This window comes from Elephantulus edwardii, unplaced genomic scaffold (assembly GCF_000299155.1).
Source record: "Elephantulus edwardii isolate Elephantulus edwardi_28Jun2011 unplaced genomic scaffold, EleEdw1.0 scaffold00349, whole genome shotgun sequence".
In the NCBI taxonomy this organism is placed as follows: Eukaryota; Metazoa; Chordata; class Mammalia; order Macroscelidea; family Macroscelididae; genus Elephantulus; species Elephantulus edwardii.
In genome coordinates, this window is record NW_006400099.1 from 1028024 (window position 1) to 1044972 (window position 16949).

The window sequence follows — 16949 nt, forward strand, 5'->3', positions numbered from 1 at the left end:
TACACTTCTCGAGCACCACAGCTCAAAGGCATTAATTCTCCTTCTATCCTCCCTAGTCATTGTCCAACTCTCTGATGCATAACAAGTAATTGCAAAGACCATGGCCTGTATCAGACGCACCTTAGTCTCTAGAGACACACCGTTGCTCTTGAGTACTTTAGAGAGGTCCCTAACAGCAGACTTTCCCATCGCAATACGTTTTTTGATTTCCTGGCTGTTGGTCCCAAGAGTGTTGACCATGGAGCGGAGCAAACTGAAACTGTGAACAATCTCAATCTCTTCGCCATCTATCCTGATGCTGCCAATTGGTCCGGTGGTGAGAATCTTGGTCTTCTTGACATTGAGCTTCAGTCCATACCGAAGGCTGCAGTCCTTGACACTCTGCAGCAAGTGCATGAGGTCCTCCTCAGTTTCAGCAAGCAGGGTTGTGTCAGCTGCATAACGCGGATTGTTAATATATCTTCTACCAATCCTGATGTCACACTTCCCCTCATAGACCCCAGCCTCTCAGATAATCTGCTCTGCATACAGGTTGAAAAGGTATGGAGATATGACTCATCCCTGGCATACACCCTTCCCAATTTTGAACCATGCAGTGCTACCCTGCTGTGTTCTGATGACTGCCTCTTGGTCCAAGCATAGGTTTCGCATTAGCCCAATTAAATGTTCTCGGATTCCCATTCTTCTCAGAGTCAGCCACAGTTTGTTATGATCCACATAGTCAAACGCCTTTGCATAATCAATGAAACACAGATAGACATTCTTGTGGTATTCCCTGCTTTCAGCTAAGATCCATCTAACATCAGGTACAATATCCTATACCCTCAAAAAAACCCCCGAAATTATAAAAATTATGGTGGAAATGAATGAAGTATAATAACAATTGAAACCATCAATAAAACCAGGAGTTGATTCTTTGAAAGATCATTAAAATCAACAAACCAATAGCCAAACTGACAAAAGAAAAGACAAATAATCTGAGTAAGAGATAAAATGGACAATGTCACAACAGAACCAACTAAAAGAAAAAGTTTCACATCGCAATACTATGAAAAACCACACTCAAACAAATATGAAAATCTAGGGAAAACGAACAAATACATAGGAAATCACAAACTACCTAAACTGACATAGACCAAAATTGAACACCTGAACAGACCCATTACAAAAGAAGAAATAGAAAAGGTAGTAAAATAACTTCCAGCCAACAAAATCCCTGGACCAGATGGTTTTACAAGTGAATTTTATCAAACATTCAGAGAACTGTCACCAATTCTACATAAACTATTTTAGAAAATAGAAAAACATGGAATTCTCCCCAACTCATTCTATGAAACAAACATATCCTTGATACCAAAGCCAGGTAAAAGCACCACCAAATAGAAAACTATAGGCTATTATCCCTCATGAACATAGATGCAAAAATCCTGAATAAAATCCTCACAAATACAATGCAACAATACATAAAAAAAAGAATTCACCATGACCAAATGGGATTCATAACAGGTATGCAAGGATCGTTGAACATAAGAAAAAAAAATCAGTGTAATTTTTCAGAGTAACCAAGCAAAGAACAACCACCACATGATCCTATCAATTGATGCAGAAAAGGCCTTTGACAAAATTCAACACCCTTTCTGGATTAAACCATTTAAAAAAAAATAGAATAGAAAAGGATTTCTTCAACATAGTAAAAAGTATATATGCAAGCCTGATAGCCAACATTGTTCTCAATGGAGAGATGTTTAAAGGTATTTCCTTTGAGAACAGGAACTGGGAAAGGATGGCTACTATCACCTTCCCTGTTTAATAATGTATTAGAAGGCTTACTGGTAGCAATGAGACAAGAGAAGAAATCAGAGGTATCCAAATTGGCAAAGAGGAGGTAAAATTATCTCTCTATGCAGATGACATGATAGTATACTTAGAAAACCCTTAAGTAGTTTCAGCAAGAAAACTCCTGGACATAGTTGACCAATTCAGCAAAGTTGCAGGATACAAGATGAACATACAAAAATAAATTGGATTTCTCTACAGTGACAAAGAGAGTACAGATCTGGAGACCTGGAGAAATGGAAGAATATCCCTTGCTCATGGATAGGAAGACTCAATATTGTGAAAATGACAATCCTACCAAAGGCAATCTACATGTTCAATGCGATCCCAATACAAATACCAATTCCATTCTTCAACGAGATGGAAAAGGCAATTTCCAATTTCATTTGGAATGGAAAGAGATACTGAATAAGCAAAACACTCCTCAAAAAGAGATAAGGTAGGAGGCATCTCACTCCCTGATTTCAAATCCTACTACACTGCCGTGATGATCAAGACAGTGTGGTACTGGTACAATGACAGGTACATAGATCAATGAAATAGAACTGAGAACCCAGAAATCAGCCCGTTTACCTATGGTCAACTGATTTTTGACAAGGAGATGAAATCAGTTAAGTAGAGAAAGGACAGCCTTTTTAGCAAATGGTGTTTGTAAATTTTGAAAACCATCTGCAGAAAACTCAAACAAGACCCACACTGCACAGCATACACAAAAACCAACTCAAAGGTTGTCTAGAGCCTAGGACTAAAACCAAGGACTTTAACAGAAAACGTGAAAGAATCTTCTAGAAGCACTAATCCACAACATAAACAGTCTTCCAAGCATCCTGAAAAACATACAACCAGGAGAGGATAAAATGGATGAATGGGGCCTTCTAAGAATCAAATCTCCACGTACATCCAAAAACTTCTACAACAGGGTAAAAAGGGAAGCCTCTGACTGGGAAAATGTATTTGGTAATTACATGTCTGATAAGAGACATATCTAGAATTTATAGAACACTTGAACACCACAAGATAAAGGCAAACAACTCAATTGCAATAGGGCACAGGATATGAACAGACACTTCACCAATTAGATAGTCACATGGCAAACAAACACATGAAGAAATGTTAAAAATCCAAAGCTCTAAGAGAAATGCAAATCAAAACAACTATGAGATATCATCTCATTCCAGTAACAATAGCAACATTCAACAGAGCAGCAAACAACAAATGTTGGCAAGGTTGTGGAGAAAATGGAACACTTATTCACTATTGGTAGGAACGTAAAATGTTGCAACCAGTATGGAAGGCAGTATGGTGCTTTCTCAAAAAGTTGCAAATAGAAATATCATTTGACCCAGCAATTCCACTACTGGGAATATACCCCAAAAAAACAAAAACTACCACGTAAGGAGATATATGCACACACATGTTTATTGCTGCTTTGTTCACAATAGCAACAAGATGGAAATAACCCAAGTGCCCATCAACAAACAAATGGATAGAGAAGCTGTGGTATATTCACACAATGGAATATTATGCAGCACTGAAAAACAAAGAACTCATGAAATATTCTGCAATGTGGATGACTATGGAGTGCATTATATTGAGAGAAATATCTCCGTCACAAAAATACAAATACTTCATAATTCCACCGGTATAAAACAGTACTGACATGGGGGTTTGCGGAAAACTAAGAAAAGAGGGGATAAGCAATGCACATGGCATTAAAACAGATAAGGGAGAGGACTGCGTAAAAGGAATGCATGATTAGATGTTGTGGGCATGGCAAGAGTCCAGAATAAGAACTGCATAGTAAAGGGGGGCAGGGAGGAAAATGTGCAACAAGAATGAATGGAAATCCAAGTTCTCTATAACATTTCATAATAATAATAATAATAATAATAATAATAATAATAATAATAATAAAAAGTTAGCCAGTGGTTGGGAAACATATTGAGGGGGATGAGTCTTACACACCTAGATTTCGCCTCTTGTGGATTCTTCTCTCCAAATTCCTTTCTGCTTAATCTTCAAGACAGTATTTCTTCAAGTGATGTAGGAGGACCTGTAGCAATAGCATCCCCAAGGATGACTGTAAAACTTAGAGATGCCTATCACATAAACTAGGCAGGTGTGATTCATAATGTGTTGGAGAGAAATGCAAAGAAGCTAGGATCTGTGTGCTTAACAATTTCCCCACGGACTCAATTGTGCATTCAAGTTTGTGAAACACTGTTTTAGAGGGAGATGTGATTTACGATAATGAAAGAGGTCAGGCCCTTACATAGGGTGATAGCAACTGGATCTGAAACCAAGAGTTAGAGATCTGAGGGCTAGTTTGAGAGGGAGACAGAAGGAGGTAATGTGAAATTAGGGAGATAGAGAGGGATCAGGTAGAAAGAGAAAAAAAAAATTAATGTGAATAAATGAAAATGAGAGAGAAACAGAAAAGCAGAAAAATAAAAGGAGAGAATCAGACAGGCAGACAGAGAAAAACCAAGAAGGGTTTTCTCCTCCATGGAAAAGGATCTGAGGCTGGGGTGGGGAGGGCTGTCAAAATAGCCCCCTTTTCTTAATTCTTGGAATTGTAACAACCCTGGAGGGTTGTTGATTTTTCATCGTTCCCAGGACGCCCAGAGGGGAGGCAGAGGGATCCACAGGGCAGAACGGGGGAGACTGGAAGCCGCGCAGCCAGCCAATAGAGAAGCGACTCATGGGAAAAGCTTTGCCATGCCTACAGGTACAAAAGCCCCAAGACTGAGCCAAGATCTTTCGGGCCCTACACCAGTTCTACAGGACACATCACCCTCCCTTCAGAGACATTACCATTAGACTTAGGACACCTGGTCACAGCATAAGAAATAGTAAAAAAAAAAAAAAGAAATAGTCAGTGGTTGACATGTTTGGAATTACAGAAGCCAAGAAAGCTTCAGATACAAGCTGTCAGATCAAGGGTTGGACAATGGAAGATAAATGCTGAAGGGATATGGTAGAATTGAAGGGGTATCCTGGTGCAGGGTGGAGCTGGGAGATAAGTGGCTCAAGACACTGGGCCAAGGGCAGGGACAACACTGTAACTAATGGTTAATTCCACAATGAGAGATTTATCTTTCACTGCTCTATCAATTGCTTGTCTGTCAGATACTTCTCTAAATCTGAACATTCAGATTGAGACAGACTAGGAAGAAGGACTGGACATCCACTTCTGAAATAGCAGGCCTATGAAAACCCTATGTACAAGAGAACACATGTAGACTAACAGGGCAACTGAGGTAGAACTTTCAAGTATGGAAATACAAAAGAAGAGGAACAGTTGCAAGCAGACACTAGTGATTGGAACATGGAATGTGAGAACCATGAATGTAGGAAAATTAGATATTGTTAAGAAAGAAATGGAACGCATAAATATTGACATACTAGGCATTGGAGAGATGAGATGGACTGGCATGGGGCATTCTGAGTCAGATGATCATATGATACATTACTCCGGAGATGAAAAGGTGAGAATAAATGGGGTTGCTTTCAGAATTACAAAAGACCCGTCTTGAAGTACAACATTGTGAGTGACAGGATAATATCCATCCACATAAAAGGAAGTCCAGTGACTACCATTATCATTCAGATATATGCATCAGCAACCAGAGGCAAAGAAAAAGAAATATATAATTTCTGCCAACTTTTACAGTTGGAGATTGATCAAACATGCAAACAAGATGTATTGAAACAATGGGTGACTGGAATGCAAAAGTTGGGAACAGAGAAGAAGAATCAGTAGTTGGAAAACATGGACTTGGTGACAGAAATGAAGCTGGAGATAGAATGATTGAGTTTTGCACAATCAATGACTTATTCATTGCAAATATGTTTTATAAGAAACATAAACACAGGTTATGCACATGGATTTCACCTGATGGTATGCATAGGAATCAGATCGATTACATCTGTGGAAAGAACCGCTGGAGAAGCTCAAGATCAGCTGTGAAAACTAGGCTAGGAGCTGATTGTGGAACAGATCATATATGCAAGTTCAAGCTGAAGCTGAGGAAAATTAAACCGAATCCACGGGAACCAAAATATGACTTTGAGTTCATCCAACCTGACCTTCAGAAACATCTCAGGAACAGGTTTGAGGCCTTGAATACTAATGAGCAAAGACCTAATGAGTTGTGGGAGGATGTCAAGTGTATGGTCCAGGAAGAATGCAAATGGTCATTACAAAGACAGAAGAGAAATAAAAGACCAAAATGGATGTCTGAAAAAACTCTGAGGATTGCACTAGAGTGCAGAGAAGCCAAAGCACAAGGAAGAATCCAAGATACTAAAGAGCTGAACAGAAGATTCCAAAATGCAGGAAGGGATGACAAAGCAAAATAATACAATGAAATATGCAAGGGCTGGAGTCAGAAAATCAAAAGGGCTGAACTCGTTCAGCATTTCTTAAGCTCAAGGAACTGAAGAACAAATTCAAATCTCGAGTTGCTATAATCAAGGATGCTTTAGGAAGAATATTAAATGATCCAGGAAATATTAAAAGAAGATGGAAAGAATATACTGAGTCACTGTATTGAAAGGAATTGGCAGACACAGAAGAATTTAATGAAACAACATATGAGCAAGAGCCTATGGCGATGAAGGGAGACGTTCAAGCTGCTTTGAAGTAAATAGGAAAAAATAAACAATTCTCCAAGGATAGATGGTATACCAATTGATGTATTCCAGCTAACAGATGCTGCCCTGGATGTGCTCACCAAGTTGTGCAAAGAAATCTGGAAAACAACCACTTGGCCAACTGACTGGAAGAGATCTATATTTATTCCTATCCCAAAGAAAGGTGACCCAACAGAGTGTGGAAACTATAGAACAATCTCATTGATTTCACATGCAAGCAAGATTCTACTGAAGAGTATCCAAAAACGACTGGAACATCAGCAGAGAACTGCCAGAAATCCAGGCTGGATTTAGAAGGGGTCATGGTACTAGGGATCTTGTGGCTGATGTGAGATGGATCTTAGCTGAAAGCAGGGAATACCAGAAGAATGTCTATCTGTGTTTCATTGATTATGCAAAGGCGTTTGACTATGTGGATCATAATAAACTGTGGCTGACTCTGAGAAGAATGGGAATCCCAGAACACCTGATTGTGCTAATACAAAACCTATACATGGACCAAGAGGCAGTCGTCAGAACAGAACAGGGAAACACTTCACGGTTCAAAATTGGGAAAGGCGTACACCAGGGATGAGTCCTATCTCCATACCTTTTGAACTTGTATGCAGAGCAGATTATCTGAGAGGCTGGGGTCTATGAGGAGAAGTGTGGCATCAGGATTGGTGGAAGACCTATTAACAATCTATGTTATGCAGATGGCACAACCCTGCTTGCTGAAACTGAAGAGGACCTGAAATGCTTGCTGCAGAGGGTCAAGGACTGCAGCCTTCAGTATGGATTGAGGCTCAATGTCAAGAAGACAAAGATTCTCACCACTGGACCAATTGGTAGCATCAGAATGGATGGTGAAGAGATTGAGACTGTTAACAACTTTAGTCTGCTTGGCTCCACAGTCTACACTCTTGGCACCACAGCCAGGAAATAAAAAAATGTATTACAATGGGAAAGTCTGCTGTTAGGGAGCTTCTAGGGTACTGAAGAGCAATGGTGTCACTCTGGAAACTAAGGTGCGTCTGATACAGGCCATGGTATTTGCAGTAACTTGTTATGCATCAGAGAGTTGGACAATGACTGGGGAGGATAGAAGGAGAATTGATGCCTTTGAGCTGTGGTTCTGGAGAAGAGTATTATTGAATATACCGTGGACTGCCAAGAAAACAATCAGATTCATCCTGCTGAGAGTTAAACCAGGCTACTCCTTGGAGGCAAGGATTCTGGGGCTTCGTCTGACATACTTTGGACATGTTGTAAGGAGGGACAGGTCCTTGGAGAGGGACATCATTCTTGGGAGGGTGGAGGGACGGCGCAGGAGGGGAAGAGCCTCTATGAGGTGGATTGATTTAATGACTGGGGTAATTGGGATGGGTGTGTCAGAGGCAGTGCAATTGGCACTAAATAGAGCAGGGTTTAGGGTTGTTGTACATAGGGTTGCTATGAGTTGCAAGCAAGTCGAAGGCACATAACAACAACAACATCCTTGACATGTGTGCCTTAAAAGCTTGGCCTGGAGGGTTGTTGATTATTCATGGAATAATGTATGCTTCACATGTATGATGATAGCGGGTCTTACCTCAGAAATGTCTTTGAGGTGCTTGATGTAGTGGCGTTCAGTACTCATGATCTCATTGATGACATTGGCTCGCATTTGATCTCGGTTCTGTAGTGGTCTACCCAAACAGAGGCAATCTGAGTTGGGGTCCAAGTGCCCATTCTGCACATCACTTGTTCCTTCCTCTACTCCATCCTCTTGGTTCACCCAGAGCTATGGAAGCAAGAAGAAGAAGAAGAAAAAATGACTTGCTTTTTTAAAATTTTGCAATCATATAGCACAAGGAGAATTCAGCATATTTAACCAGGAAGTCCTTGCAAACTGAGTATCAAACAGAGTAAACTGTGGGTCCTAAGCATGTATCCACTTCTCCTTAGGCCTTTTGCTCCCATCTGCAAAGTCAAGAATAGGGAAAATCAGGAGTAATCTCTTAGAATCACAATGAACATAAATGAAAAACAATGTATACGAACTTTGTATGCAAGCCAATATAAAATTTAAGAGAAAGAAAGGGGGGAAAAAGAATCTTCCTAGCTAATAAGGTCTCCCATGAAGGAGAAGCGATGTCAAGTGGCACTCACTTATGCTGCAGTACATCTCTGCAACACAGCCGAACAAAAAATAAGGATCAATCTTGTGTGTCACACCTAAATTACTTTCAATATACAGTACTTAAAAAGCTTATGAGCCCGAAAACCAAATTGAGATGCTAGGGTCAGTATCTCTAAACAGGTCTTTTTAGTTTTTATTTCCCCTAATGAATATGCAAATATTCATTAAAATTTGATTATCAATTTCTTTGAAGATGTAAAAATTTTCTGTTTGTTTATGATTGAAATGAGGAGAGGAGAATGTTCTCCACTAAATAGTAATAAAACTTACTATGCATCAGTCCCTATTAGAAAAGTTACAAATCTGCCAAAAGTAATATACAAGTTCAATGCAATCCTAACATAGGTACTGATGTCATTCTTGAGGAAGATGTTGTTGCAGTGTGCCACTGAGTCATAACCAACCCATAGCTGACCCTCCAGTGGGTTTTCAGAGGTAGTAAATCACACAGGAGGAGATTGCCCATCTTGTAATTTTTTAGTCTTCCTATCCATGAACATAGTCCATCCTTATCTATGTCTTTTATATTGTTTCTTGAAGTAATATTTTGCAATTTTATTTGTCTAGATCTTTTATGTTCCTAAAAATTTCATCTTGTGATTAGTTATTGTAATTAGTATTATTTTTTTTCTATTTCCTTCAGTATTTTCTATGTTACTATAAAGAAATCCAATTCATTTTTGTATGCTGGATTTTGTCTATTAGGTCTAATGTGGTTTGTTTTTTCTTGCTGAGTTTTTATGGTTTTGTCGTACACTGTCATCTGTGTATGATGTCATCGACATATAGAAATAGTCTTACTCCCTCTTTGCATATTTATTTTACTGCCGCTTTCCCCCCTTCTCTTGCCTTAATGCTGTAGCTACGTCTTCCAATACAATGACATTGAAGGAGATCACCCATGTTTTCTCCTGAATCTCTTCTCAAATCTAGCAGGTGGTGGATTTAAACCATGTACCTTTGGTTTGGCAGTTAAATTCCTTACTATTAAGCCACCAGATACAAAGATTTCCAACTTCTTTTGGAAAGGAAAGAGATCCTGAATAATCAAAGCTCAACTGCAAAAGGAAAACAGAATAGGAAGCAGCGCACTCATATCAAAACGTACTTCACAGTCATATTTATCAAAATAACATGGCGCTGGTACAAGGACAGGCACGTAGATCAACGGAATTGAATAAGAAACCTAGAAATCAAATAATCATGAATCAACATTCAAAACCCTTGGTACCAGCAGTCAGGGAATCAGGAGACATATTACATTGTCCAAGTCTGCTGTCAGGGACTGTTCTAGAATGTTGAAGAGCAATGATACCACTTTGAAGACTAAGGTTAATCTCATTGAGGCCATTGTCTTCTCAATCACCTGCTATGCATCAGAGAAATGGACAATGAAAAATGATGACCAAAGAAGAATTGATGCCTTCAAGTTGTGGTGCTGGAGTACAGTTCTAAATATGGACTGCTGAGAAAACAAACAGATATGTCTTGAAGAGAGTGCAGCCATAGTACTCCTTGGAGGATAAGATAGCAAAGCTTCATCATTCACACTTGGGACATGTAGGCCAATGAGGTGGTACATTGGAGAGGGAAATCATCTTGGAAAGATGGGAGGTCAGTGAAGGAGATGAAGACTCTCAATGAGATGGATTGACACAGTGACTTCAGCAATGGGCTTGAGTGTTTCAGAGATAATAAGGATGGCACAGGATACGGCAGGGTTTAGGATTGACGTTCATAGGGTTGCTATGAATCGTATTCCCCTTGGCAACACCTAACAACAACCTGTGGTTGACTGATCTTTGAGAAGGAGACAAAATCCATTAAGTGGGGCGATGACATTCTCTTTAACAAATTGTGCTGGCAAAACTCGACATCTATCTGCAGAAAACTTAAACAAGATTTACATCTTACAACACATAGAGAAGTCAATTCAAGGCAGAAGAGGGACCTAGGGGTAAAATCTAAAGCTATAAAGATCATCACAGAAAAAAAGGAATAAATTTAGAAGCCCTAATCTATGGCAATGAAGCTCTGGTGGCTTAGTGGAAAAGAGTTGTGCTGCTACGTCCAGAGAGTGCTGTTCAAATCCACCAGCTATTCTGCAGGAGAAAGATGGGAAATTCTTTCCATGTGATTCACAGCCTCTGAAAACCTACAATAGGGTCAGTCAGTTTAGCAAGATGGTACGTTACAAAAACCTATAGTAAGGATAGGCTATCAAACATAGTAAAAAAAATGTACAACTAGGAGAAGATGAGACAGATAAAAGGGACCTTCTAAAGATTCATACCTTGTGTATATCAAAAGGGAAGCCCAATGACAAGGAGAAAAAGTTTGGCAATAACATACCTGTTAAGGGACTTACACCTAAAAATTTTAGACTGCTATTCAACAATACTTCAACAAGAAAAACACAATCAACTAAATTACAAAATAGGCAGAAGACAACAAAAGACTCTTTATCAAAGAGAATATTCAAATACCCAACAAATATACGAAGAAATGTTCAAAATAACTAGTTCTTGTTGCTCTTGTTCTCATGTAAAGTTGTGTCAGACATGACTCATAGTTCACCCTCCAGAAGGTTTTAGGATGCAGTAAATTGCATAGGAGGAAACTATCCATCTTTCACTTGTGGAACAGCTATTGGAACCAAATGCAATTGTTGTTCGTATGTGTCACCCAGTCACTGGTGACTCATATAACCCTATGTACAATAGCTTTCAACTCTGCTCCGTCTTGATTCAGTTTCACACCTACCCCCATTAAACATGTTACTGTGTCAATCTATTTCATCCAGGGTCTTTCTGTGCTGTCCCTCCACACTTCCAAGCATGATATCCTTCTCCAGGGACTCTTTCTGGCTACATGCCCAAAGTATGTGAGATAGAGCTTCAATATTCTTGCCTCCAAGAAGCAGTCTGGTTTCACCCTGTCAAGAATAAACCTGTTTATTGTCTTGGCAGTCCATGGTATGCTCAGTACTCTTCTCCAGCAGCACAACCCAAAGGCATAAATTCTTCTGTCATCTTTGGTCATTATCCAGCTCTCTGATACATAGTAAGCAACTGCAAAGGTCATGGCCTGAATCAGGTGTACCTTAGTCTCCAGACTGATATTGTTGCTCTTCAGCACTTTTGAGAGGTCCCTGACAGTATCTTCCCCCAGAGCAATTTGTCCTTTGATTTATTGACTGTTGATTCCAAGAGTGTTGACTGTGGAGCCAAGTAAGCTGAAATTGTTAACAATCTCAATCTCTTCATATATCATGGGACTGCCAATTTGCTTAGTGGTGAGAATTTTTGTCTTCTTGATGGTAAATTTCAATCCATACTGAAGACTGAAGTCCTTGAAATTCTGCAGCAAATGCTTCAGGTCATCCTCAGTTTCTGCAAGCAAGGTTGGGTCATCCACATAACGTAGGTTATTCCTCCCGAATGATCTGTTCCACATATAGATTGAAAAAGTATGGAGACAGAATGCATCCCTGATGTACACCTTTCCTGATTTTGAACCATGAAGTGTTTCCTTACTCTGTTCTGACCACTAATTCCTGGTCCAAGTACAGCTTTCACATGAAATAACAGGCAATCAAAAACTCTATGTACAACAGAGTAAAACAAGAGTAGATGAGCAGCTATGGAACCTGAGGCTGAGCCCTTGTACTTGGAAATACAACTGAGGAGGAAGAGTTGTAAGCATGCACTAATGATTGGAACATGGAATGTAAAAAGAATGAATGTAAAGAAAACTGGATAATATTAAGAAAGAAATGGAACACATAAATATTAATATACTAGGCATTGGTGAAATAACCTGTTGAGTGAGACAATCACATGATTTATTACACTGCAGATGAAAAGATGAGGAACAACGGGGTCCATTTCATAGTTAAAAAGGTTATTTTTAGATCCACCCTGAAATACAATATTGTGAGTAACAGGATAATGTCCACATGCATACAAGAGAGTCCAGTTAATATCATTATTGTTCAGATATAATCACCAACAACCAGAGCCAAAGGAGGAGAAACTGGATGATTTCTACCAACTTTTTCAGTCAGGAATCTATCAAACATGCAACCAGCATGCATTAATAATAATGGATAACTGGAATGCAAAAGTTGGGGACAGAAAAGGATCATTATTCACCAAAGCGTGGACATGGTGACAGAAATGAGGCTGGAGATAGAATAAATTTTGTACAAAAAAGGATTTATACATTGAAAATACTTTTTTATAAGAAACATAAATAGTGACTATACTCATGGACATCACCTGATGGTACACACAGGCATACCATTAGATTGACTATGTTGTTATATGCTGTTGAGTCACTTGCGATGCATAGCAACGTTATGTACAACAGCCCTAAACCCTGTTCTGTCCTGTGCCAATCTCACTGTCTCCAACACCCCCACCCCGATTACCCTAGTCACTGAATCAATCCACCTCATAGAGGATCTTCCCCCCCTCCCATACATGATGTCCCTCTCCAAAGACCAGTCCCTCCTTCCAATATGTCCAAAGTATGTCAGGTGAAGTCATCCCAGAATCCTTGCCTCCAAGGAGCAGCCTGGTTTAACTGTCTCCAGGATGAACCTGTTTGTTTTCTTAGCAATCCATGACACATTCAATACACTTTTCCAGCACCGCGGCTCAAAGACATCAATTCTCCTTCTATTCTCCCTAGTCATTGTCCAACTCTTTGACGCATAACAAGTGATTGTAAAGACCATGGCCTGTATCAGGCACACCTTAGTGTCTAGAGTGACACCATTGCTCTTCAGTACTTTGGAGCAGTCCCTAACAGCAGACTTTTGCATCGCAATATGTCTTTTAATTTCCTGGCTGCTGGTGCCAAGAGTGTTGACTGTCTATATCTGTGTGTGTGTGTGTGGGGGGGATCACTGGAGAAGCTCAATATCAGCCGTGAAAACTGAGCCAGGTGTTGATTGTGAAACAGACCATCAATGACTCATTTGCAAGTTCAAATGAAAGCTAAAGAAAATAAAATTAAATTTAAAAATCAGCTCAGGAACAAGTTTGAAGCCTTCAACACCAATGAACGAAGACCAGATGAGCTTTGGGAAGATATCAATAATATCATTCATGAACAAAGCAAGAGGTCATTGCAAAGACAAAAGAGGAAGACAAGACCCAGATAGATGTCAGTAGACACTCTGAATCTTGCACTAGAACACCAATAAGCCACAGCAAAGGGAAGAAATCAGGAAGCAAATGAGATAAACAGAAGATGTCAAAGGGCAGCTCAAGAAGACAAAGCGAAGTATTATAATGAAACGTACAAAGACCTGGAGTCAGAAAACCAAAAAATCTGAACTTGCTTGGCATTTCTTAAGCTGAAAGAACTGAAGAAAATATTCAAGCCTCGAGTTGCCATACTTATGTATTCTATGGGCAGAATACTGAGTGATCAAGGAAGTATTAAAAGAAGATTTAAGGAGCACACAGAACACTGAATCAATAAGACTTGTCTGACACAGAATAATTTAATAAAACAACATATAAACAAGACGCAATTGTGATGAAGGAAGAAGTTTCTCTGAAGGAGTTAGCAAAGAACAAGGCCTCAGGAATTGATGGCATGCCAATTGACATGCTATGAGAGAGATGCAAACCAAAACATTTCACCTTAGCAAAAATGGCAATATTTAACAAGAAAGCAATCAACAATGTTGGTGAGGATGTGGAGATACTGGAACACACAATCACTTCTGGTGAGAATGAAAATGGTACAACCACTGTAGAAGGCACTCTGATATTTCTTCAAAAAGTTAAAAATAGGAGTCACAGCAGTCCGCGGAGCAGTGCCAGCTTTAAATCTCTGAGTTTGGCCTGAGGATTGCGCAGACACAGGAAGAAGGGGCCAGGGTCCATCCAAACGTGGCGGCGGTACCCACCCTTGTCCCATCCACCCACGCCGTAGTTTCCAGGTATGGAAACTAAGAGTCCCAGCAGTCCGTGGGGTAGTGCCAGCTTTAAATTTTGGGGCCTGAGGGCCAAAGGTCCTCAGGCCAGGAATAAAAGAACATAGACCTAATCTATAGGATTTATCAACTTCCTCTGAAAAATTCGTCTAACATTAAAGATTAAGTTACTTTGGGCTACAAACTGGGCTTGACCATGTTGTTCCCGCTAACTCAAACAAAAGGGAGATCCTGGGCATCTTGATAGAGGTGAGAAGCCATTTCCAGAAGGGATCAACAGACTTCGTCCTTCATTATTCAGGATCCGCTGGACTCCTCCTGGCGTGTATCAGTGGGTGCATCTCCCCTCCCCACTCACATGTGCATCTATGTGTGCACACACCCTACATGTGTCTGCTTATGTTCCTGCCCAACCTTCTCCTGTAGCTGTGACGTCAAATCAAGACCAGCTATCACCCCAGATTTGAAAAACTCTACAACATCAACGTCCCAAAAGAAGCAAGGTACCTCACTCACCAAGCAAGCCAAAAGCAAGATATATCCCCCCCACAAAGAACACAGTAGCAATGGATTTCCTGAAGTCAGAAAGTCTGATGGAACTGTCTGATACAGAATTTAAAGGAACAATGAATGAATATTTTCAACGGATGAAAACAAACTTGAAGAATTACAGGGCACTGCAAGCAAAAATCAGGAGGAGCTTAACTAAACAATCCAAAACAATGCAGATGAAACAAATGAGGCATTAGAAGCACTGGAAAAACAAGAAACCATGGTCCAAAATATGAGGTTTAAGGTTTCAGATGATGGAGGGACACACGGATAGAGGTGAAGAGATGGAAAACAGAATCAGTGAAATAGAAGATAGAATTGTCACCACAGATATGATTGAACAAAAAGCAGGATCAAAAAAGAAGGAAACAGAAGAAAACCTAAGAATAATGAGAGATACCATCAAAAGAAATAACATTTGCATCATTGGAATACTAGAACAGGAAGAAGCAAGTAAAGGCACTGAAAACGTTGTGGAAGAATTACTAGAGGAAAACTTTCAAGGCATAATGAATAATGTGAGAATATATATTCAAGAAGCTGAGTGAACACTATATAAACCTGAAAGAAAAACATCAAGACATATCATTGTCAAATTTGCTAGAAACAAAGATAAGGAGAGAATACTGAAAGCAACAAGAGAGAAATACAGAGTAACCTGTAAGGGAGAACAGATAAAACTAAGTGCCGATTTCTCAGCAGAAACCATGTGAGCAAGAAGACAATGTAAAGGCATATATTGAACACTCAAAGAATACAACTGTCAACCAAGAATACTGTACGGAGCAAAATTGTCCATCAAATAAGAAGGAGAGATCAAAACATTCCCAGAAATACAGAAACTAAGGGAGTTTGTAAAAACAAGAACAGCCTTACAGGAAACACTGAGAGACATCCCTCATACAGAGATGCCACAGAAAACAGGAGGGACTAAAGTAACCAGCAATAATGCCAATAAAAATTGAAGAAAATGTTAGCAACAAAACCTTACCTCTCAATAATTACACTGAATATGAATGGTTTAAATGCACCACTAAAGAGAAAAACGGTAGCAGATTAGATAAAAAAAACAAAATCCATCAATATGTTGTCTGCAAGACACACATCTGGAAATAAAGATAAAGAAAGACTAAAAATAAAAGGATGGGGGAAACATAACAAGCAAATAAATTTCAATGCATAAACCAGCACAACGAACAAAGAGGGCCACTACATAATGATCAAAGGGTCAATAGAACAAGAGGATATAAAAATATTGAATATCTATGCAGCAAATGAAAGACCTGCAAAATATGTAAAACACACATTAACAAAACTGAAAAAGAAAATAGACAACACTACTATAGTACTTGGAAACATCAATACACACCTCTAAAGAAAAGATAAAACTACCAAAAAGAATCTCAACAAAGACACTTAAAAATTGTTGTTGTTGTTATGTGCCTTCCAGTTGCTTGAGACTCATAGCGACCCTACGTACAACAGCCCTAAACCCTGCTCTGTCCTGTACCAATAGCACTACCTCTGACACACCTATCCCGATTACCCCATTCACTGAATCAATCCACCTCATAGAGGGTCTTCACCTTCTGCGCCAGCTCTCCACCCTCCCAAACATGATGTCTCTCTCCAAGGATCTGTCCCTCCTTACAACATGTCCAAAATATGTCAGACAAAGCCCCAGAATCCTTGCCTCCAAGGATCAGCCTGGTTTAACCCTCTCCAGGATGAATCCGTTTGTTTTCTTGGCAGTCCGTGGTACATTCGATATTCTTCTCGAGCACCACAGCT

General features: G+C 39.6%; 1 protein-coding gene across 1 annotated transcript in view; it reads right to left on the bottom strand.

Annotated features, from left to right (window-relative positions):
* The window catches only part of ARHGEF9 (Cdc42 guanine nucleotide exchange factor (GEF) 9), a 693374-nt gene that overhangs the window by 483051 nt on the left and 193374 nt on the right, over positions 1-16949 (bottom strand). The window contains exon 3 of the mRNA XM_006901889.1: positions 8063-8254. Coding sequence (XP_006901951.1) covers positions 8063-8254 — 192 coding nt within the window. The remainder of the gene's footprint in view (positions 1-8062; positions 8255-16949) is intronic.